This window comes from Mustelus asterias, chromosome 12, assembly GCF_964213995.1.
Source record: "Mustelus asterias chromosome 12, sMusAst1.hap1.1, whole genome shotgun sequence".
NCBI lineage: Eukaryota > Metazoa > Chordata > Chondrichthyes > Carcharhiniformes > Triakidae > Mustelus > Mustelus asterias.
This window is the reverse complement of record NC_135812.1, coordinates 51080763-51105162: the sequence shown is the minus strand read 5'-3', so window position 1 is coordinate 51105162 and position 24400 is coordinate 51080763. Positions and strand designations below refer to the sequence as shown.

At 46.3% G+C, this 24400-nt stretch overlaps 1 protein-coding gene across 1 annotated transcript in view; it reads left to right on the top strand.

Moving 5' to 3' along the window:
* ncf1 (neutrophil cytosolic factor 1) overlaps window positions 1-24400 on the top strand; it is a 78038-nt gene that overhangs the window by 21959 nt on the left and 31679 nt on the right. The window contains exons 6-8 of the mRNA XM_078225221.1: window positions 2464-2586; window positions 5038-5145; window positions 23745-23862. Coding sequence (XP_078081347.1) covers window positions 2464-2586; window positions 5038-5145; window positions 23745-23862 — 349 coding nt within the window. The remainder of the gene's footprint in view (window positions 1-2463; window positions 2587-5037; window positions 5146-23744; window positions 23863-24400) is intronic.

Here is a 24400-nt window from a genome sequence, read left to right as displayed (position 1 = left end):
TAAAGCAAAGAAGGTAAAATTACAAGGAATATTCGCAAAGCAGAGAGCATTGGAAAATATTGGCAGGTAAAAAGGATGATCCAAAGGTGTTTTAAAAATATATAAAAACGAGGATAACTAAGGAAAGAGCCAGGCTGAGTAGAGACAAAGTGGTGTGTGGACCAGGAAGCATGGGCATGGTTCTGAATGAAGACTTTGTATTGGTTTTCGGAGAAAAGGCAGTACAAATTTAGACAATATAGTTACAGAGGAAGAATATGAAATATTGAACAGAATAAAATGATTGAGAGGGGAATTGCTAAGGATTTTTTTAAAATTGAGGGACAGGAGGGACATCAGAGAAAGACACAGATTTAGCAAAGATTTGTTAATTGACTAGTTAAGGAAAGACCTTACGTTTTGAGGAGTGAACAAGGATGATTAGCAAGGAGGGTAGCATTTTGACCTAGCCTGCATGGATTTCAACATGGCTTTGATACAATCCTATACGCTAGATCAGTCAGAAAGGTGAAAGCCCCTGGGATCCAAGGGAAAGTTTTCAATCTTGTCAAAGCCTACCATTGAAAGCCTTGGCAACTGCCTCTGTTTCTCAACTTAAAATAAGATGTCACTGAAGTAATGAGTCAAGCTTTGAAAATCTGCAGCTAACCAATGTTTATTTCTATTGTTGTCCATTTGCAAGCTGTACCTTGTCATGCTGGGCATCACGGTAGCACAGTGGTTAGCACTGCTGTTTCACAGCTCCAGGGACCTGGGTTCGATTCCCAGCTCAGGTCACTGTCTGTGCGGAGTTTGCACATTCTCCTCGTGTCTGCGTGGGTTTCCTCTGGGTGCTCCGGTTTCCTCCCACAGTCCAAAGATGTGCGGGTTAGGTTGATTGGCCGTGCTAAAATTGCCCCTTAGTGTCCTGAGATGCGTAGGTTAGAGGGATTAGCGGGTAAATATGTAGGGATATGGGGGTAGGGCCTGGGTGGGATTGTGGTCGGTGCAGACTCGATGGGCCGAATGGCCTCTTTCTGCACTGGGTTTCTATGGTTCTATGGTTCTATGCTCTGGGTTTTTACCCTGAATCCTCCAATCACCTCTCTTAGCTGTCCCACAGCTTGATAGGGACTAACATTCAGCAAGATTTCAGCCAATTTAGTTCCTTTTATCAGTGCAGGAGCAACACAAAATTTGGGGGCGATTCTCCCAAACAAATTCTAAGTGTCAAATTTGCGGTGAGACTGGAGGAAATCATGTTGGCTTTTTCAGTGGGAATTTCAAAATCAATCTCCCACACTCTGTGTACTGCTTAGAGCAGTAGCGTGATTCACGCTGAAGAAATGAGTGGGCGGGGCCTATCCCCACTGGAGAGATCAGCAGCATAACGCATGCGCCAATCTGTCAGCGCAGTGGCCCCTGTCTGCCGGCCTCAATCGCTGGCCAGACCCACGACCCCCACATTGCCGGCCAGCTGACCCCCCCCCCCTCCCCGCCGCCCTGATTTCTGGTCCCCTAGACATGTCCGGCCAGCCTCAACTCCCCCCCACCCCCTCCCATGCAAAGGTCCAATGACTTCAGGCTGGAATTTCTGCCCCTGGGGCAGCCAGAAAATCCCACCCATGGAGTTGGTTAAAGCAGAAGAGTATCCCTGCAGTGCTGGCTGAGGCGCTAGATGATGCATAATTGTGGCTCCACACCTCCACTGCTGGTAGGAAGGTGTAATTGCAGTGAGACATATTTACATAATGTGGAGATGCCGGCGTTGGACTGGGGTGGGCACAGTAAGCAGTCTCGCAACACCAGGTTAAAGTCCAACAGGTTTATTTGAAATCACGAGCTTTCGGACCGCTGCTCCTTCATCAGATGAGTGGAGAGATGGGTTCGCAAACACGGCATAAATAGACAAAGGCACAATTGCAAGATAATGTTTGGAATGTGAGTCTTTACAGGTAATCAAGTCTTTACAACTCCGCATGCATGAGGACGGCCTCAACCGGGATCTTGGGTTCATGTCACACTACGTGTAACCCCACCATTTGGCCTGGGCTTGCAAAATCCTGCGAACTGTCCAGGCTTGAGACAATTCACACCTCTTTAACCTGTGATTATCCCTCTCTCCACTCGCACTGTCTGGACCTGTAAAGACTTGATTAACTGTAAAGACTCACATTCCAACCATTATCTTGCAATTGAGTCTCTGTCTACATATGACATTTACATCGGCATTTACCATCTAAATGATGACATAGGAATTTATAATTGAAAAAGCTGACAGAAAATATTTGTAGAGATAGATTGTTAATATATTCTGTACGTACCTTGCACCTCTTGTAAACAGCGTTTGTGAAATTATGATGATGGAAGGTAAGAATTTCCAGAGGGGTGCACTATATTTCCAAGAATGTTTTTTTAATGTTTTGATTAACTCTTTTCTTTCATCATTTTTTCCCTTCTATTAACGTGGTTGTCTCTTTCTAGAAATCACAGGTCCAATTTTACTCCAATTGTATCGTTCAATCACAGACTACAAAAAGAATTCCAAATACGAGATGAATATTCAGACAGGGGATATTGTCGAGGTTGTGGAGAAAAGTGAAAATGGTAAGAAGGCCCACTTCCTCAGAGATACATAAATCTTCTCCAAGTATTTGTCACAGAAAGCTGCTTCTATTTACTTTGATCATGTATTTATATGGGCTGGTTGTGCTGGCTCTCTCTCTCTGGGAATGACCAGGGCTGAATGAATCATAGAATCCCTACAGTGCAAAAGGAGGCCATTCGACCCATTGAGTCTGCACCGACAACAAACCCATCCATCCCCTATCCCTGTAACCCCATGTATTTACCCTGCTAATCCACCTAATCTAAACATCCTGGGATACCAAAGGGCAATTTAGCATGGCCAATCAACCTAACCCGCACATCTTTGGATTGTGGGAGGAAACTGGAGCACCCAGAGGAAACACACACAGATAGGGGGAGAATGTGCAAACTCCACACAGACAGTCACCCGAGGCCGGAATTGAACCCGGGTCCCTGGTGCTGTGAGGCAGCAGTGCTAACCACTGTGCTACCGTGCCGCCCCCAGGTCAGGACAGGACAAAGAGGAGTGGACGCCTCTTTGACCATGTTTCCACGTGCTTTACCCTGCTGAAAGATTTGGGGGACTTCTCTGTAAGGGGCTGAGCAGTGCCTGAACCTACAATGATAACTAAGCCAATGCACGGGGGTGGGATGGGGAGGCTGTGACTATTACTCATTCCCATCTCCCCATCCAGTCACAGAAGCAGAGTGGACTTGCTAAGGAATGCCTCCTTGGATTGGGGGGTTGGTAGCAAGAATAGGAACCTGAGGAAATATTAGAATCTTTTGCAACTTAACAGTGAATCTTGCAGCAGCAGTATGAGAACCCCAAGTCTGATAGCCAGGAATATATCTGGAGGTGTCTTTGACCTCCAGCAGTACTCAGCTCCATTGCCACCCCATCCTTTAAGAAGTTTAACAACACCAGGTTAAAGTCCAACTTCTTACTGTGTTCACCCCAGTCCAACGCCGGCATCTCCACATCATGACCCCATCCTTTGCCATGGGTAATTCTGTTGGTGCCTATGAATGAGGCAGGAAACTCCGATATTCCTGGGCTTGGTTAATGGTCTGGGACAGGAAATTCAGATGCCTGTAGGCTGGGCTAACAGCCTTTGAAAGATACTGTAGGGACTCCTGGGCCAAGTTAAACACAGCATTTCACACAGCACATCAATGCAGCACTGAGGATCACTGCGCTGTTAAAGGTTCTGGGGGGGATTATTACATGGCAGCATCCTGGCAGGATCGTCCCGGAAGATAAAGTCATCATCGCAGCGAAACTATCATTGCAGCAACTGATAATTCCTCAGAAATGGAAACCTTACTCCTCATCTTCCTAGTTATTGATTCCTCTGGACCAGCTCTGCTCAAAACTTTTGTAATATCAGCTTTGTGAATGTACCTAACCACAAGACTAACTTAGCCCTAAACCTTAGTCACCACATTCTTTTATAAACATGCAAATAAGCATGACAAGACCAGCTTGTCCATCAAACCTTCCCAGCACCCTGAAACCTGGCTCAACACCTTATCAATCCCCTCTTATAGTAAGAAGGTTAACAACACCAGGTTAAAGTCCAACAGGTTTATTTGGTAGCAAAAGCCACACAAGCTTTCGGAGCCTTAAGCTCCTTCTTCAGGTGAGTGGGAATTCTGTTCACAAACAGGGCATATAAAGACACAGACTCAATTTACAGAATAATGGTTGGAATGCGAATCCTTACAACTAATCAAGTCTTAAAGGTACAAACAATGTGAATGGAGAGAGCATTAAGACAGGCTAAAGAGATGTGTATTGTCTCCAGACAGGACAGCCAGTAAGATTCTGCAAGTCCAGGCAAGTCGTGGGGGTTACAGATAGTGTGACATAAACCCAAGATCCCGGTTGACGCCGTCCTCATGTGTGCGGAACTTGGTTATCAGTTTCTGCTCAGCGACTCTGCGCCATCGTGTGTCGTGAAGGTCGCCTTGGAAAACGCTTACCCGGAGATCACAGGCTCTTAAACAGCTTTGCCCTGGTTTGGCCCTCTCCGCTGAATCATTTTAGATTGGATTGCACCTTAACAAACACCCCGACGAGTTGGGAGCCTAGACCTGAACCCCGGGGGATTGAGGAGGAGGAATGTTGTGTTGTCAGTATTGGATGTGTTGCATTGCACAATATATACTTTTCCCTGACCTGCTGTATATATAAAACATGTGCATAATGATATAGGTTCGGATTTTACTAGAGTGAGAGTTACTTTATCACTATACTACACTGTTTTATTCTGGATATTTATTGCCATGGCTACCTTTTAGAATATCAACATGATTGAAAGTGAATTCTGATTGGTTTATCTTTTTGTCTTTCTCAAATATTTTTCGGTCCTGAGTAGTACCTCTAGTGTATTCATTCTCTAATTTTATAATTAATGTGATTTTTTTTTATATAACCAAAGAGACGAAGTTTGTGTTTCATTGCAGGTTGGTGGTTTTGCCAAATGGAAGGTAAGCGTGGTTGGCTGCCGGCTTCCTTTCTCGAACCCCTCGAAAGCCCAGATGAGAGTGAGGAGCAAGAACCCAATTATGAAGGTGAGAGTATCCTGAGCCTCTGCTGGAAGGTTTTCCCCATCCCTGTCTGCAGTCCCTCAACCTTAAGATGCCACTTTACTTTTTTCTAATTCATTCATGGGACATAGGTGTTGCTGGCTGGTCAGCATTTATTGCCCGCCCCCAGTTGCCCGAGGGCAGTTGAGAGTCAACCACATTGCTGTGGCTCTGGAGTCATATGTAGGTCAGACCAGGTAAGGATGACAGATTTCCTTCCCTAAAGGACTTTAGTGAACCAGATTGTTTTTTCCGACAATCGACAATGGTTTCATGGTCATCAGTAGATTCTTAATTCCAGATATTTTTTATTGAATTCAAATTCCACCATCTACCGTGGTGGGATTTGAACCTAGGTCCCCAGAACACTAGCTGGGTTTCTGGATAAATAATGTAGCGATAATACCACAAGGCCATCGCCTCCTGCTTGCTGCTTTCCCGTAAGCTGGAGACCTCCTCAGAGGTGCTCACCCTCAGCCTCTGTAACTGTGCTGGAACACAGCAGACATCTGGTCAGTGAGTCAAATAACAGAGATATCAGGACCTTAACTCTTCAGCATCCTAACACAGGTGTGATTCTGACAGAGCATAGTAATGGCATACAGAGCAGAGTGGCACAAAGACCTCATTACAACCTTGGGTTCAAACCTGGACAAAAGAGCTGAATTCCAGAGGTGAGGTGAGAGTGATTGCCCTTGACATCAAGGCCGCATTCGATCGAGTGTGGCATCAAGGATCCCTAGCAAAATTCTTGGCATCACCCCTAGGTTGAATTTCATTTTTTATTGCCCTTGTTTTGATCTTCCCCAAGAGGAAATAGTTTCCCTCTAACTATCCTTTCAATGCCTTTTATCATCTTAAGCACATCAATTCTATCCCTTGACATCAAGGCAGAATTTGACCATATCTGGCATCAATCCTAGCAGAATTGGAGTCAACGGGAATTAGGGGAAAACTCCGCTGGTTGAAGTTGTACCGGGCACAAAGGAAGATGGTTGTGGTGATTGGAGGTCAATCATCTCAGCTCCAGGACATCACTGCAGGAGTTCCTCAGGGTAGTGTCCCAGACCCAACCATCTTCAACTGCTTCACCAATGACCTTCCCTCCGTCATAAGGTCCAAAGTGGGATGTTTGCTGATGATTCCACAATGTTCAGTATCATATGCGACTCCACAGATACTGAAGCAGTCCATGTCCAAATGCAACAAATCCTGGAGAACATTTAGATTTGGGTGATAAGGGGTGTTGGACTTTTCTCAATCCTAACAGACCTGAAAATTAGAAAAATAATGATATCACACTCAATTTCAGCAGGTAGCCAAAGATAGAATGCATGTTAGTCACGTGATATCCCTGAGAGTTGGATAGTGTCGTGGTTCCCCAGGACGACAAAGGACTTTAGCCAATCGAAACAGAGAGTCTGAGTCTTGATCTTCCAGGTAGTAAGACTTTATTCTCCAGTACGAGACAACAAAACCGGGATGTCCGGAACAATCCAACGAACCGCTCGCTTACAACCTTTTTATGCACGCTGCAGTTACATGCCCCGAGATCTCTTATCTCATTCCCAAGGTCGGCTTTCTTTAACCACTATTGTTGCTGAACCTACTGGTTATCTGCCTCGTTTTGGATTGGTCACTAATTGATGCATTACTTGCTTCATGAAACCATTGTAGTTACAACCTTGTCCTTATCCAAATAGTTCTGTTTATACAACAATCGTGGCTTAGCTAGCCTAAGCCGAATAGTCACAATACTTTATTCTTTCCTTCTTGGTCACGGTTACATTAAGTTGAGTAACTGAACAACAACCATTGTTTCCCAAGGCCGATCCTGTTTACATTCATTGATTATAAGTGATTAACATACTGATTTCATCACATTGGTCAACATGCATTGATTACATTGATTATAATTGATTAACATGCTGATCTCATCATATTTCAACATACAAGTTTTAACTGATCTTCTGACGAAAATATATTCTCTCACAATAGCTTACACAAGTCACAATCATAAACTACAGTCTCCTTCCTACTGATTCCACATCCTACTGTGGCAAGTAACATCTGTGCCACATATGCCAGGCATTGACTATTTTCAACAAGAGAGAATCTCACCATCTCCCACTATCAGCATCCTGGGGTTACCATTGACCAGAAATTGAATGGGATGCACCATGTGGATTAGTTTACTTCATGTCTTATACTGTTATCAGTCTCATGTGTTTACATTGTTACCACATTATTGCTAATTTAACATTATTGTTATTACTATATTACCATTATTACAGCAAACTCACTACCCTTGAAGTTGAAGTTTCAGGCAATTTGGAGGGATCTCATTCACCATTCTGTCAGAGGAGTAGTTGACTCTATCCATAGAATCTCTAGTGCAGAAGGAGGCCATTCAGCCCACCGAATCTGCACTGACCATAATCTCACCCAACCTTATCCCGTTGACCCTATGTATTCACCATGCTAATCCCCCTGACACTAAGGGACAATTTAGCATGGGCAATTAACCTAACCTGCACATTTTTCGGACTATGGGAGAAAACCGGAGCACCCGAAGGAAACTCACGCAGACAAAGGGAGAACAAGCAAACTCCGCACAGTCACCCGAGGCCGGAATTGAACCCAGGTCTGTGAGGCAGCAGTGCTAACCACTGTGCCACTGTGCCTCCCACTATGTTGGTTCTAATTCTTGTTGTTGGTTTGGAGGGTGGCTCGGCACCTGGGTATAGTTTCGTTCTTCTCTTCCATCCTTTCATGTTGAACGGCACTTAGTCAGTCCAGCTGTTGTGTTAAGACCATAAGACCATAAGACATAGGAGCGGAAGTAAGGCCATTCGGCCCATCGAGTCCACTCCACCATTCAATCATGGTTGATTTCAACTCCATTTACCCGCTCTCTCCCCATAGCCCTTAATTCCTCGAGAAATCAAGAATTTATCAATTTCTGTCTTGAAGACGCTCAACGTCTCGGCCTCCACAGCCCTCTGTGGCAATGAATTCCACAGACCCACCACTCTCTGGCTGAAGAAATTTCTCCTCATCTCTGTTCTAAAGTGACTCCCTTTTATTCTAAGGCTGTGCCCCCGCGTCCTAGTCTCCCCTGTTAATGGAAACAACTTCCCTACGTCCATCCTATCTAAGCCGTTCATTATCTTGTAAGTTTCTATCAGATCTCCCCTCAACCTCCTAAACTCCAATGAATATAATCCCACGATCCTCAGACGTTCATCGTATGTCAGGCCTACCATTCCTGGGATCATCCGTGTGAATCTCCGCTGGACCCGCTCCAGTGCCAGTATGTCCTTCCTGAGGTGTGGGGCCCAAAATTGCTCACAGTACTCCAAATGGGGCCTAACCAGTGCTTTATAAAGCCTCAGAAGTACATCCCTGCTTTTGTATTCCAAGCCTCTTGAGATAAATGACAACATTACATTTGCTTTCTTAATTACGGACTCAACCTGCAAGTTTACCTTTAGAGAATCCTGGACTAGGACTCCCAAGTCCCTTTGCACTTTAGCATTATGAATTTTGTCACCGTTTAGAAAATAGTCCATGCCTCTATTCTTTTTTCCAAAGTGTACGACCTCGCACTTGCCCACGTTGAATTTCATCAGCCACTTCTTGGACCACTCTCCTAAACTGTCTAAATCTTTCTGCAGCCTCCCCACCTCCTCAATACTACCTGCCCCTCCACCTATCTTTGTATCATCGGCAAACTTGGCCAGAATGCTCCCAGTCCCGTCATCTAGATCGTTAATATATAAAGAGAACAGCTGTGGCCCCAACACTGAACCCTGCGGGACACCACTTGTCACCGGTTGCCATTCTGAGAAAGAACCTTTTATCCCAACTCTCTGCCTTCTGTCTGACAGCCAATCGTCAATCCATGTTAGTACCTTGCCTCGAATACCATGGGCCCTTATTTTACTCAGCAGTCTCCCGTGAGGCACCTTGTCAAAGGCCTTTTGGAAGTCAAGATAGATAACATCCATTGGCTCTCCTTGGTCTAACCTATGTTGATCAGTGGTTCACAGAATCTCTACAGTGCAGAAAGAGGCCATTCAGCACATTGAGACTGAACTGACTCTCCAATAGAGCATCCTACCCAGGCTCAGCCCCCACCCTATCCCCCTAACTCCATGTATTTACCCTGCAATCCCCTAATCTACACATCTTGGGATACTAAGGGGCAATTTAGCATGGCCAATGCACCTAACCTGCACATCTTTGGAGTGTGGGAGGAAACCGGAGCACCCGGAGGAAACCGATGGGAGAATGTGCAAACTTCAAACAAAGAGTCACCCAAGCCGAGAATCGAACCCAGGAACCTGGCTCTGTGAGGCAGCAGTGCTAACCACTGTGCCGCTGTGTCACCCCTTGCTACCCCATTGCTGTTACTCAAAACATTTTCTTTGGAGTGGACGGCCATTGTGCCTGTCTCCACATTGCCTCTATCTTGTTGAGTGGGTTGTTTCAATGAATGTGGATATTTGTGTTTCCACAATGGAACCTTCATTCCCAGTTGTTTTACAATTTTAGCCAAATTTTTGATTACTTACTTATTTTCCAGTTGTTTTTGAGCATAGGAATCTTTTTATTCAGCTCAGCAATGACTCTGGTGAGTTGAGTTGCCTTTGTTTCCAAGTTATCTGTGAACTCTTATGTAAGTTTGATAGCTTCACTTGGGCACTTGGTTCTGTTTAGAATCCTCCTTGCCTGGTGATTTCACTCTTTCCGTTCACTCAGTAGACCCACAATGTGTTTCTTAGAATTCTCCTTATCTGCTTTCACAGTCGGGATTTCCTCTTCCTGATCACACATCCCGCCCATCATTTTGTTCAGGGTGATCGGAGTTTATCCCATTTGGATATTAATTCTGATTCCTTTGGCTCTGCTAGGCATTCCTCACAATGTTCACTCAAGATACCTGATGCTTGAAGTTCCTCAAGTTTTAATTGAAGGTGTATCTTTGTTGAACTTGTATGTACAAATTCAGCATTTAAGCATTTCAAGTCCTATTTCAAATGTTCCACTTTCTGTGAGCGATACTCCAGTGTTCTCATTGGTTCTTGTTTTTTCCTTTACAAACTCATCATTCATACGTTAAAGTGGATTCTCAATGCTGATCAGTTTATCTTTGGCAGACTATAATTCCTCCGTGCTCTCCGTCAAGCTCACATTCTGTAACTGCGCCGTTACCAATTGTTTCTGAGACACCTCATAGTCTTCACTACCTTTGCCTGCCATTCAATGTTCTTGATTTTCATCTCTTCGTGTATCATGGAATCATCTCTTTGAGAATGTAATGTTTTTCCAAGGCTCCTTCCGAATATGCAACTGTTTTCTTTAGTGCTGCCTTCTTATTTATTTATTATATCTTTCCTGGACTTCTCAACTTCCCCCCAGAATGTTGAACATTCCTGAGTCTTCTCTGCCAACTCATACTTTAGTTCTTTCAGAGTGGCAGTAAATTCTTTTTTTCATTTTGTAATGTTCCAGAGGAACAAATTCTGATTGAAGAGATTCTCATAACATGTGAAGGTCCTTCAGCAAGTTTTCCTTTTCATTGCAAAGCTCAATTACTTCATCTTGAGTTTTCTTGTAATTGAACAGTCTTGTTGCATTTGTTCTGCCATTCTGCTGTTCAAGTAAGGATTTAAACCATCATTTTGTTGAAGGGTACTATACTGTTTTTGAATTTGATCCTGAAAGATAATTAATTGTTCTTTTAACTGTTTATTTTCTTGTTCCACTCTTGTCATCTCTGCATTTCAGTGTATTGCTTTGTCACTACTTATAGCTGCAAAGCAGTTTTATTCTGAAGGGGCATTCAATGTATTTTTTAACTCCTCATGTTTCTTCTCGGGACGCGCATTGATTCTTCAAAGAGTCTTTCAAGGCTCCAACTTCTTTGAGTGCATTTTCAATGTATTGTTGTACCTGGCTGTATGATTTAGCTTTCCCAAAACCTGCTTCCATTTCCTAATTGTGGAAATGAGGTCATTATTTCCCCCTGGTTCATTTCCACTCCATCTGATGAAGGAGCAGCGCTCCGAAAGCTAATGGTGTTTGCCAAATGAACCTGTTGGACTTTAACCTGGTGTTGTTAAAACTCTTACTGTGTTCACCCCAGTCCAATGCCGGCATCTCCACATCATTTGTGATGACACAGCAATGTGTTTGTTCGGATCTCAAACAGTTTGGTTTGTTGAGGAGTTTAGTTTCTCGTGTGTTTTGAAAGATATCGACTCAGTTTGTGCACTCAGAATTTTCACTGAGGTTTTGTCTTCCAGCATCTGTGCTTAATTCAGCATTTTAACAAGTTGAGGGTTTTTAATCCCTTGCTGTCATTGTGTTGGGAAGGTGTTAGTTACAGAATGGTGAGTCTTAAAGTGGCCTTTGTAGTCTTCAGTAGGTTAACTGTAAATCTTTATTAACAAAATAGAACTATTTAGGGATCAAAGGTGGCGCTGGTGTGAGAGGAAGCATGCTGGGACTTGTAGTTCAGCCTGGAACCATCTTGTAGTTTTTTCGCTCAGTCAAGTGTGAATTGGTTTAGGGTGGGGGGGGCAGCCCAGGGAAGAACTCCTGTATGGGTGGTGGGGGGCAGCCCAGGGAAGAACTCCTGTATCATAAAAACTGCAACTGTCAGATCAACCTGGGGACACTGCTGTTTCTTTCTTCACCCAACCAAGGGTGAATTAAAGTGAGGGAGAAGAGTTGCAACTTGCAGCTCAGCTGGGAGCCCTTTGCTGCTTCTGTTCGCAGAAGTAAGGTGAAAAGCAATCCATGTAAGAACTCTGGTAGATCGAACAGCGAGACAGCTTGAAACGTGGACCGAGAAATAGCGCTCCAGGCTGGAGGAAATGGGTAAGCACACAGGCGCTGGCACCGGCAAAATGGCAGGAGGCAAACCAAAATCGAAGAGTGGGACCACAGGGGCAGAGGGGGGATCCCCATCATGCTCTCCTGGAGGGATCCCTGAACAGAGCATGCTGAGCGAAAGGACACGGGAAGCTATTATGGAGGCCATGCAAAGATTGGACAGTAAGTTGGACCGGTGAGCCACTGAGTTGCAGGCCAAGATAGACGAGCTGAGAGAGGAGCTCGGATCATCTGTTAAATCTCTCCAAGGTGTCACCGTCACCCATGAGAACCGCTTGAAGGAGCTTGAGGACTCGGAGGCATTTAGTGGAAACGCTACCTTCGAGCTGAAGAGCCAAGTTACTCATTTGACGTCGGAGGGAGAAATGTGATGAGATGGAAGGACGCCAAAGACGAAACAACATCCATCTGATAAACCTTCCGGAGGGAATCAAGGGCCCAAATATCACAGACTTTGTTGCCCGGCTATTGAAGAATGTGCTGGAACTTGAGGATGAGCCGCTTCTGGATCGTGCACAGAGAGTGTTAAGGGCAAAGCCCAGATCGGGAGAAGCTCCTCAGCCCATTTTTGCACGAGTACATTACACCTCAGCACGAGACAGAATCCTGCAGCAAGCAGCACAGGCACCACTCTGAGGTACCAGGAAAATAAGCTGTTGATATTTCCAGATTTTACCCCGGCGGTGGCAAGGAGAAGGGCAGCCATCGCTGATGTCAAACGACTTCTGTGTGACTGTCCTGGGCTCAGGTTTGGGCTTCGTTTTCCAGCCTGCGTGAGGATTACTCTCAACAATGGAACTGAGCACAATATCACGGATCCGGCGGCGGCGATGAAATTTGTGGAGCAAACTTCTGAATAGGGTGACTGATATTTGTTTTTTTATGAACCTGCGTGCTATACCCCGATCAAATTGTCGGCCAGCAAAGGGTAATGGGTTTTGTGACTGTTAGGTTAAGTGTTAAGTGTTTGGTATTTCTACAGACCTTTTCAGGTTATAGCACCTGTGAGCGCAATGGGAATGGAGGTGGAGATCGTGTCCCATGCGGAGTGCTGTGAAGGTGCCGTGATAAGGAGGTGTTGGAGGCACAGGTGCCCTGTTTGGGAGGGTGCGTGCTGGGAGAGGGGGACACACTGTGTTTGTGGGTTTGGTCTGGGTGGGTGTTTTTGTGTCTTTGCTATATCTTTTTTTCCCAGTGGATGTGGTTTGGCCTCTTCCAAGCCCACCCTCTCTCATGGTTAGTTCCCCGCGGCCGGTGGGGAGAGTGCGGGGTGGGGCCTTGGGGTGTGGCGTCTGCCGATGTCAGCGGTTGGGGGGAGACTCCCCAGTGAGGAGGGATACCAGGCTGCTGTTAGGAATGTGGAATGCTGGCTAGGAGGCCCTCTGATCTCGGAGCAATCAAGTTCTCTAGCTGGAATGTCAGGGGATTAAATAATACAGTGAAGTGCGGTAAGATATTTCAATATCTTCGACAACTGGGTACCCAAAGTGAATTCCTCCAAGAGACCCACCTCAGGCCAGTGGCCTATTTTAGACTCCGTAGGGGGTGGGGGATCAATGCTTTCATTCAACTTTTCACACCAAGGCGCGGGGGGGGGGGGCGGCAATCCTCATCCACAAGTCCTTACCCTTGGTAGTAGCCAATGTCATTTCTGACTCAAATGGCCGATACGTCATTGTGACGGTAAATTATATGGGACGCCTCTGGTGTTAGCCAATGTGTTTGCCCCAAACTGGGACTGTGAAAACTTTTTCTGATCGTTTTTTGCACTACTTCCAGATTTGAATTCACATTGGTTGATACTGGGCAGAGATTTCAACTGTTGATTGAATCCTGCCCTGGACCGCTCCTTCCCCAGGACCGCTATATCTTCTCAGTCTGCAGAAATGATTAAATCATTTTTCATGTAATACACCGTGTCGGACTCATGGAGGTTTCTTAACCCCACTAGTAGGGAATTTTTTTTTTTTCACCTGTCCACTGAACATATTCACGTATAGATTACTTTTTGGTCGATAATAAGTTACTCCCGGCTGTGCGCTCATGTTCCTACAAAACCATTGTAATCTCGGACCATGCTCCCTTGACAATGGACTTGGTAGAGGGGAGGAGGGTGGGCCCCTGTACGCGTTGGCGATTTAATACTTGTCTGTTCTCTGATGATGAATTTGTTAGATTTCTGTTTATAGAATCATAGAAATCATAGAAACCCTACAGTGCAGAAGGAGGCCATTCGGCCCATCGAGTCTGCACCGACCACAATCCCACCCAGGCCCTACCCCCACATATTTACCCGCTAATCCCTCTAACCTATGCATCTCAGGACTCTAAGGGGCAATTTTTAACCTGGCCAATCAACCTAACCTGCACAGCTTTGGACTGTGGGAGGAAACCGGAGCACCCGGAGGAAACCCACGCAGACACGAGGAGAATGTGCAAACTCCACACAGACAGTGACCCGAGCCAGGAATCGAACCCGGGACCCTGGAGCTGTGAAGCAGCAGTGCTAACCACTGTGCTCCCGTGCCGTCCACAATATGAAAGCCTACAATGGTTTCATGGTGATAATTAATCCTATAATTCTACCTTTTTATTGAATTGAAATTTCAGTATATGCCATGACGGGATTCGAACGCATGCCCCCAGAGCATGACCCGGGGGTCTCTGGATTACTAGCTCGGCGACAATACCGCTATGCCACTGCCTCCCACGAACCCAGATCGATGAATTCTTAGAGTTCTTAGAGATGCTCCGAGAGTCTCGGCAGGTACCTTATGGGAGACATTGAAGGATTATTTAAGGGGCCAGATCATATCTTATTCAGTGCATTAGGCGAAGCAGCGAGGTAGGAGGTTATCGGAACTGCTGGGGCGTATCGCCCAAGTTGATGCCGTGTACGCTGTGGGCCCATCCCCAGAGGTAAATAAGGAACGTTTACTACAACAGGCGGAGTTTGAGACCTTGTCCTCACGTCAAGCGGAAGAGACGCTGTTCAAATCTAAGTATACACACTATGAGCATGGGGACAAGGCAAGCAAGCTACTAGCTCATCAGCTGTGCCAATTCTCCACCAAAAGTCTAATATCACAAATGCAGACTCCGATTGGGTCTCTACTGATCCACAGCAAATAAATGAACTGTTTAGGGACTTTTACTCAATCCTCTATAGCTCGGAGACTACCGCCAATGAGGCGGACATTCAGGAGTTTTTTGGGGCACTGAATCTCCCCGTGGTGGACAGGGGAGAGGCCACGGCACTGGAAAAACCAATCGACGTTGAAGAAATTGCTAGGGCGGCCAGAACTATGCTGAGTGGGAAATGTCCAGGACCAGATGGGGACCCCATCGAATTCTACAAAACAATGTAGGTTGGCTCCCCTGCTACTGCACATGATCAATGAATCATATGAGAACCGCTCTCTCCTGCAGACTTTGAGGCAAGCGACAATTTCACTTATCCTTGAAAAGAATAAGGTCCTGCAAATCTGCAGCTCCCATTGCTGAATGTGGATCTCAAACTGATCTCTAAGATTCTGGCCTTTCTCTTGGTGGACATTCTGCCCTCCATCATCTCGCCTGACCAGACTGGGTTCATTAAAAATAGACATACGTACTTGAATATTCAGCAGCTGTTTAACATTATATGTGTACCTGCCACCTCCAAGCTAACAGAGAACACTGAAAAAGCTTTTGATCGGGTGGAATGGGATTAGTTATTTTATGCTCTCGGGAGGTTCAGGTTCGGCCCAAAACTCATCTCCTGGATCAAAATACTCTATTCCACCCTTCTAGCCTCGGTCCGGACAAACAATGTGCATTCAGCTGTTTTCCCTTTGTCCCTGGGCACTAGGAAAGGATGCCCCCTCTCCCCTCTGTTATTTGCCATTGCGATAGAACCTCTTGCTGCAGCTTTTTGCAACAGCAAACAAGTGGGTGGGGATAAGTCAGCAGGGAATCGAGCGGAGAGTATCGTTGTATGCGGACGACCTATTATTGTATGTCGGTGACCCGTCCAATTCGATTCCTGAAGTCTTATCTATACTATAAAGTTTGGTCATATTGTGGGGTACAAACTTAACATGAATAAGAGCAAGCTCCTTCCTTTGAATGCAGCGGCTCATAGCCTCCCACTCCACACCCTGCCTTTCGAGATTGTCACTTGGCTGTTTACTTACTTGGGGTGCAAGTGACTAGCAAATTTAGTGAGCTCTTTGGAACTAACTTTGCTCTACTCATAGGGCGGATGGAAAAGGACCTCAAACATTGGTCCATCCTCCTGTTATCATTAGTGGGCCGTATCAATGCAGTGAAGATGAACATACTACCTGAGTTTTTACATCTCTTTCAGTGCATCCCGGTGTTCATAGAAATATAGAAACATAGAAAACTACAGCACAAAACAGGCCTTTCGGCCCCACAAGTTGTGCCGAACACATCCCTACCTTTTAGGCCTACCTGTAACCCTCCATCCTATTAAGTCCCATGTACTCATCCAGGAGTCTCTTAAAAGACCCTATTGAGTTTGCCTCCACCACTACTGATGGCAGCCGATTCCACTCGCCCACCACCCTCTGTGTGAAAAACTTCCCCCTAACATTTCCCCTGTACCTACCCCCCAGCACCTTAAACCTGTGTCCTCTCGTAGCAGCCATTTCCACCCTGGGAAAAAGCCTCTGAGAGTCCACCCGATCTATGCCTCTCAACATTTTATATACCTCTATTAGGTCTCCTCTCATCCTACGTCTCTCCAAGGAGAAAAGACCGAGCACCCTCAGCCTATCCTCATAAGGCATGCCACTCAATCCAGGCAACATCCTTGTAAATCTCCTCTGCACCCTTTCAATCTTTTCCACTTCCTTCCTGTAATGAGGCGACCAGAACTGAGCACAGTACTCCAAGTGGGGTCTGACGAGGGTCTTATATAGCTGCATCATTATCCCCGGACTCCTAAACTCAATCCCTCAATTGGTAAAGGCCAGCACACCATACGCCTTCTTAATCACCTCCTCCACCTGTGGGGCTGATTTTAGAGTCCTATGGACCCGGACCCCAAGGTCCTTCTGATCCTCTACAGTACTAAGAGTCTTTCCCTTTATATTGTACTCCTTCATACCATTCGACCTGCCAAAATGGACCACAACGCATTTATCTGGGTTGAAGTCCATCTGCCACTTGTCTGCCCAGTCTTGCATCCTATCTATGTCCCTCTGTAACTTCTGACATCCCTGCAGACTATCCACAACCCCACCAACCTTTGTGTCATCGGCAAACTTACCAACCCATCCCTCCACTTCCTCATCCAGGTCATTTATGAAAATGACAAACAGCAAGGGTCCCAGAACAGATCCCTGGGGCACACCACTGGTGACCGACCTCCATTTAGAAAAAGACCCATCTATACACACTCTCTGCCTCCTTTGAGCAAGCCAGTTCTGGATCCACAGGGCAGCAGCCCCTTGGATCCCATGCCCTCTCACTTTTTCTAGAAGCCTTGCATGGGGGACCTTATCGAACGCCTTGCTAAAATCCATATAAACCACATCTACCGCTTTCCCTTCGTCAATGTGTTTAGTCACATTTTCGAAGAACTCCACCAGGCTCGTAAGGCATGATCTGCCTTTGACAAAGCCATGCTGAGTATTCTTGAGCATACTAAACCTCTCCAAATGCTCATAAATCTTGTCCCTCAGGATCTTCTCCATCAGCTTACCAACCACTGAGGTTAGACTCACCGGTCGGTAATTTCCTGGGCTATCCCTATTCCCCTTCTTGAAAATAGGAACCACATCCGCAATCCTCCAATCCTCCGGCACCTCTCCCGTCTCCATCGTCAACGCAAAGATCATTGCCAGAGGCTCTGCAATCTCTTCCCTCGCCTCCCACAGTAACCTGGGGTACATCCCATCTGGACCTGGCGACTTATGTATCTTGATGCCATTCAAAGATTCCAGCACAACCTCTTTGTTAAAGTCCACATACTCAATCTTTTCAGTCCACCGCAAGCCCACAGTACATCCACCCATGTCCTTCTCCTCTGTGAAAACCGAGGCAAAATACTCATTAAGCACCTCTGCCATTTCTACTGGTTCCGTACTGATTTTCCCGCCTTCACCTTTTATAGGCCCTATACCTTCACGTCTCATCCTTTTACTCTTCACATATTTATAGAACGCCTTAGGGTTTTCCTTAATTCTACTTGCCAAGGCCTTCTTGTGACCCCTTCTGGCTCTCCTAATTTCCTTCTTTAGTCCCTTCCTACAAGCCGTATACTCATCTAGATCCCTATCTTCACCAAGCTCTCTGAACCTTTTGTACGCTTTCCTTTTCTTCTCGACTAGGTCCCGCACAGCTTTCGTGCACCACGGTTCCCTTAACCTACCAACTCCTCCCTGTCTGCTCGGAACGTTGTCCTGTAGAACCCTAGACAGACATTCCTTGAAAAACTGCCACCTTTCTTCTGTACATTTCCCCGAGAATACCTCCTTCCAATTTACTCCTCTAATTTGCTGCCTTATGCCTTCATATTTCCCCTTACTCCATATAAACGCTTTCCTAGCTTGCCTGATCCCCTCTTTTTCCAATGCAAGCATAAAGGAGATAGAGTTATGATCGCTATCCCCAAGATGCTGTCCCACTGAGAGATCTGACACCTGTCCAGGCTCATTGGTCAGTATCAGATCAAGTACAGCCTCTCCTCTTGTAGGCTTGTCCACATGCTGTGTCAGGAAACCCTCCTGACCACACCTAACGAACTCCTCCCCATCCAATCCCCTTACCCTAGGGATATCCCAATCTATGTTTGGGAAATTAAAGTCTCCCATCACAACAACTCTGCTATTATTGCAACTCTCCAGGATCTGTTTCCCTATCTGCTCCTCCACCTCCCTGTCACTATTGGGCGGCCTATAGAAAACTCCCAGCAAAGTGATCGACCCCTTCCCACTCCGAACTTCCACCCACAGAGACTCTGTAGACAATCCCTCCACAGCATACACCCTCTCTACAGCTGTGACACTACCCTGATCAGCAGTGCCACTCCACCCCCTCTCTTGCCTCCCTCCCTGTCCTTCCTGAAACATTCGAATCCCGGCACCTGGAGTATCCAGTCCTGTCCCTGAGACATCCAAGTCTCCATAATGGCCACCACGTCACAGTTCCAGGCATCGATCCACGCTCTGAGCTCATCCCCTTTATTCACTATACTCCTGGCATTAAAGTAAACACATCTCAATCCTTTGGTCTGAGCTCTCCCCTTCTCTATCCCCCCAAATCCCCAAATCCTTTTCTCACAGACTTGATCGGCTCATTTCAAGCTTCGTCTGGAATAGGAAAAAACCAAGAATGCAGAGGACAGTCTTGCAAAGCCCTAAACAGGAGGGGGGAGAGGGGGTGGGGGGAGCGGTGTGGGATTGCCCAATTTTCTATCTTATTATTAGGCAGCCACTATGAGAACGGTAGTGTGTTGGGTGCAGAGAGAGAGAGGCAACAGGAGGTTCCTTGTTGGCTGCAGTTAGAATCCTCCTCCTGTGCTCCGTCTTTCTTGGTAAATTGCACTTGTCAAGTCAACTCTTAGAACTTGGACACAATTTAGACACACTTTGGGTTTCAGGCCTGATCGCTGGCCTCCTCAGTATCGGCTAACCATTTTATTCCTCCGTCTGTTTTGGATGGTGCCTTCAACATATGGGTCAAGCACGGGATCAGAACATTCTGGAGCTTGGCGTGTTTGCGTCATTCCAGCAGATGGTGGATAAGTTTGCTTTACCTGTAACGCGTTTTTCACATATTTGCAAATTCGAGACTTTGTGCGTAGGGCCAACCCACAGTTTCCAACGCTCCCACCTTGTGCCTCCACTGGCATCTTCTTGGTGCCTTCTATTACTATGCGTGGTATCATTTCTGTTCTTTATTCTCAAATTCTGTCCCAACAAATCGCTCCATCAGTGGTTAAATCTTTATGGCAACGAGATTCGGGGGAAGAGTTCTTGGAGGAGGATTGGGACATGGTGCTGCATCGAGTACACTCCTCCTCAGTATGTACCAAGCTGGGTGTGATACAATGTAAACTCCTTCACAGAGCATATCCAACCAGGGTTAGACTCTCCAGAATGTAGCCAGGCACAAGCCCCATTTGTGAACGGTGCCGGCAAGCTCCCACCACCCTCTTACATATGTTCTGGGTTTGCCCATCACTGTATAACCACTGGACATCAATATTTGGGATGATTGTGGCAATGCTAGATCAGGACATAAGTGCACTCCCCCAGACTGCCCTGTTTTGGGTCGTGCCTTTAAATCAGCGGCTGCTGAAATTCCAAGCGGATTTTGTAGCTTTCACTACACTCCTGGCAAGACGACTAATCCTGTTTAGGTGGAAATCAGGTGCACTCCCGACGCACTCACAGTGGGTGAAGGAGGTGGTAGATACCATTAAGCTGGAGAAGATGAGGTGCACGTTACATGGTGATGCATGATTAAATCACTCGGGAGGCTAGATTGTACCCGGGAAATAAAGGCTTTTATTACTAACAAGAATGGAGCACACTATATACAATACAATCCCAGACTAAAGGGTCACCAGGCAGTGCAGTGACCTTTATACTTCTCCAGGTAGGCGGAGCCAACTGGAGTGTACCACAGAACAATATCAACAGGTAGAACACCCCAACCCTAACCCCAACAGTGACAACAGTAACATATCTACAAATACCCATAGTGCTGACCATCCATGGCTCAGCACTCATAGTGGTAACCAACTATGGTTCACCACACATGGGTCCTCTGCTAGGTTCTAAAAGACCTGGCAACCATTTCTAGCGCATGTTGGGACGCTGCAGTTGGAGCCGGGTGAATAGATACCCAATGGCCCCAGGACCCTGGGGGCTCCCACAGAACCCTCCCCTCCCTCGATTGGTGGATGTGCCCTTGCTCTTTACCCGAGTTACCCGCCCACCTGCCGAGGTGTGGGGACCAACACGAGAACTTTTCTCTTTTCTATCTCACTCTCTTTCTTCTCTCTCCTTCGCTGTCTCTCTTTCTTTTCTCCGCTCGCTAGTTTGTAGCCTGGGCTGTTTGGGCGTTCAGTTTGTTCTCCAGCGGTATTCCTCTGCCTTTTCGTTTTTCTATTATTACCGTTTTTACCGGTGCAATTAGATGGGACTTGGGCAGGGGTGGGTGCCGGGAGTACCAGGGGCTTGTCCCCTGGCCACGGGGAGCTCTGTGGCCAATCACATTGGAATGTACACGCGAGCACTGTGTGGATCTGTATCTGTGTTTGTTCGCTATGTAAAATATAAGAACATTTTCAATAAACATATCCAAAAAAAAGAACTATTTACATGTACGCAGTAAATTATACAGGCTAAGTTTATTTATTAATGTCACATTGCAATGAAGTTACTGTGAAAATCCCCTAGTCGCCACACTCCGGCGCCGGTTCGGATACACTGAGGGAGAATTTAGCATGGCCAACACACGTAACCAGCACATCTTTCGGACTGTGGGAGGAAATCGGAGCACCCGGAGAAAACCCGCACAGACACGGGGAGAACGTGCAAACTCCGCACAGACAGTGACCCAAACCGGGAATCGAACCTGGGTCCCTGGCGCTGTGAGGCAGCAGTGCTACCGTGCTGCTCCTTCACTGTCACTGCTTTTAATCTGTCTCTGCTGAACACCAGCATGGACCCCTGGCTCTGTGTCAAGGGTCTTCTCACATCACTGTGTGGAGACTGTATTCACTCCCACATTAACGCTGTATGTGCCAGACCCTTTTACTAAATCAACAAAAGCAGAAAATGCTGGAAAATCCCAGTAGGTCTGACAGCATCTGTGGAGAGAGAACAGAACCAACTTTTCGAGTCTAGATGACCCTTCGTCAGAGCTGACAACAGAGCAGAAGTTGCAGCCTTGAGCTCTGACGAAGGGTCATCCGGACTCGAAATGTGAGCTCTATTTTCCCTCCACAGATGCTGCCAGCCCTGTTGAGATTTTCAAGCGTTTTCTGTTTTGTTTCAGATTCCAGCATCCACAATAATTTGCTTTTACTTTACAGTACATGCACCACTTTAAATATTCACTCTCTCCACCATCAACACATAGTGTCACTTTTACAAGTGTAACTTCTACAAGATGTACTGCCACAATTGCCAACATCCCTTCATCAGCATGTTCCAAAACTGTAACCACTACTGCATAGAAGGACATGGGCAGCAGATGCATGGGAACACCACTACCTGCAAGCTCCCTTCCATCACTATTCCTTCACTGTCACTGAATCAAAATTCTGGATCCCTCCCTAACAGCACTGTGAGTGTACCTACACCTCATGGGTTGCAGTGGTTCAAGAAGGCAGCTTCTCAAAGGCAATTAGGGATGAGCAATAAATCCTGGCTGAGTCAGGGACACCCACATCCCATGAACAATTAAACAAAAACCTCACTGTACAGCGGCATGGTGGCACAGTAGTTAGCACTGCTGCCTCTCAGTGTGTGGTGAACCATCGTTGGTTCCCACTGGATAGTACTGAGCCAGGGCTGGCCAGTACTACAAGGATGTATATATGTTACTGTTGGATTGTACTACTGTTGCTGTTGGGTTAGGGTGGGGTTGTTACACCTGTGTTTGTTACTGTTGTGGCACATCCCAGTCGGGCTCCGCCTCCTGGGAGAGGTATAAGAGTCCCTGCTCTGGCCGGGACCCCTTCAGTCTGGGATAGTGTACTTAAGTTCTGATAGCTTCATTAATAGTAAATAAAAGCCTTCATTTACTGAAGCCTCGAGCCTCGTGTCTAAATTGATGTGCATCACAGTGCCAGGGACCTGGGTTCAATTCCGGCCTCAGGTCATTCTCTGTGTGGAGTTTGCACATTCTCCCTGTGTCTGCGTGGGTTTCCTCCCACAGTCCAAAGGTGTGCCGGTTAGGTTGATTGGCTATGCTAAATTGACCCTAGTGTCAAGAAATTAATGGTAAATATGTCGGGTTATGGGAATAGGGCCTGGGTGGGATCGTGGTCGGTACAGACTCGATGGGCCGAATGGCCTCCTTCTGCAGTCTAGGGATTCTCTGATTCCACTTTGGGACACTTCTTAAATGTCTTTGACCGAGCTTTTGGTCACCTGTACCAGTATCTCCTTGTATTACTCAGTTACTTTGATAACACCCCTGTGAAGCACCTTGGGATGTTCTGCTATCTTGAAGATAGAACCATAGAATCCATACGTGCAGAAGGAGGCCATTCAGCCCATCGAGTCTGCACCCACCACAATCCCACCCAGGCCCTATCCCCATAACCCCATGCATTTATCCTAGCTAGTCCCCTGACACTAAATTTAGCAAATCCACCTAACCTGGTACATCTTTGGACTGTGGGAGGAAACCGGAGCACCCGGAGGAAACCCGCATAGACACGGGGAGAATGTGCGGACTCCACACAGACAGTGACCCAAGCCGAGAATCGAACCTGGGTCCCTGCCGCTGTGAGGCAGCAGTGCTAACCACTGTGCCACCATGCTGCCCTCAAGATACCAAATAAATACAAGTCGTAGTTGAACAGGATACAATGCAGGTGCATTCTGAAGTTGTTTCTGATACATGTTAAACCATTCCGGAGAAATTAGTTTAGATGTGTTCACCAGAATATCCTGGGAGAAGAGTAATTAGCCCCTTGTTTTATGTTGTAGGTGAGCTGTACAAAGTAATTAAAAGCTATACAGCAGCCCAGGAGGATGAGATGAGCCTGTGTGAAGATGAACTGGTTGATGTTATTCATAAATTGCTTGACGGATGGTGGGTGGTAAGGTAAGTGAGAAAAGTTTTTTTTTATTCACTCTTGGGACATGGGCGCCACTGGCTGGCCAGCATTTATTGCCGATCCCTAGTTGCCCTTGAGAAGGTGGAGGTGAGCTGCCTTCTTGAATCTCTGCAGTCCACGTGCTGTGGGTTGACTCATAGATAAACTGTATAATTCTCAGATTAAAAGGAAAGAATTGCATTTACATAGTGCCTCTCTCAACTTCTGGTTGTCCCAAAATGATGTACAGTCAATGAGCTACATTTGAAGTATTGTCAATACTGCAATGTCAGAATCACAATAGCTAATTTAATTGGATTGAGGGATAAGCAATGGGGTTGAACACAAGGTAAAATCCCCCCTGCTATTTGTATCAGTGCTGAGAGCCTTCCCATCCAGCAGAGGACCTCATTTAATGCTTCATCTGAAAGACAGCACCAAGAACGGTGCAGCTCTCCCTCAGTATTGCACTGCAGCATCAGCCCAGATTTTGTGCTCAGGTCTCTGGCATGGAACTTGACCACATGACCTCGTGACTCAGAGATG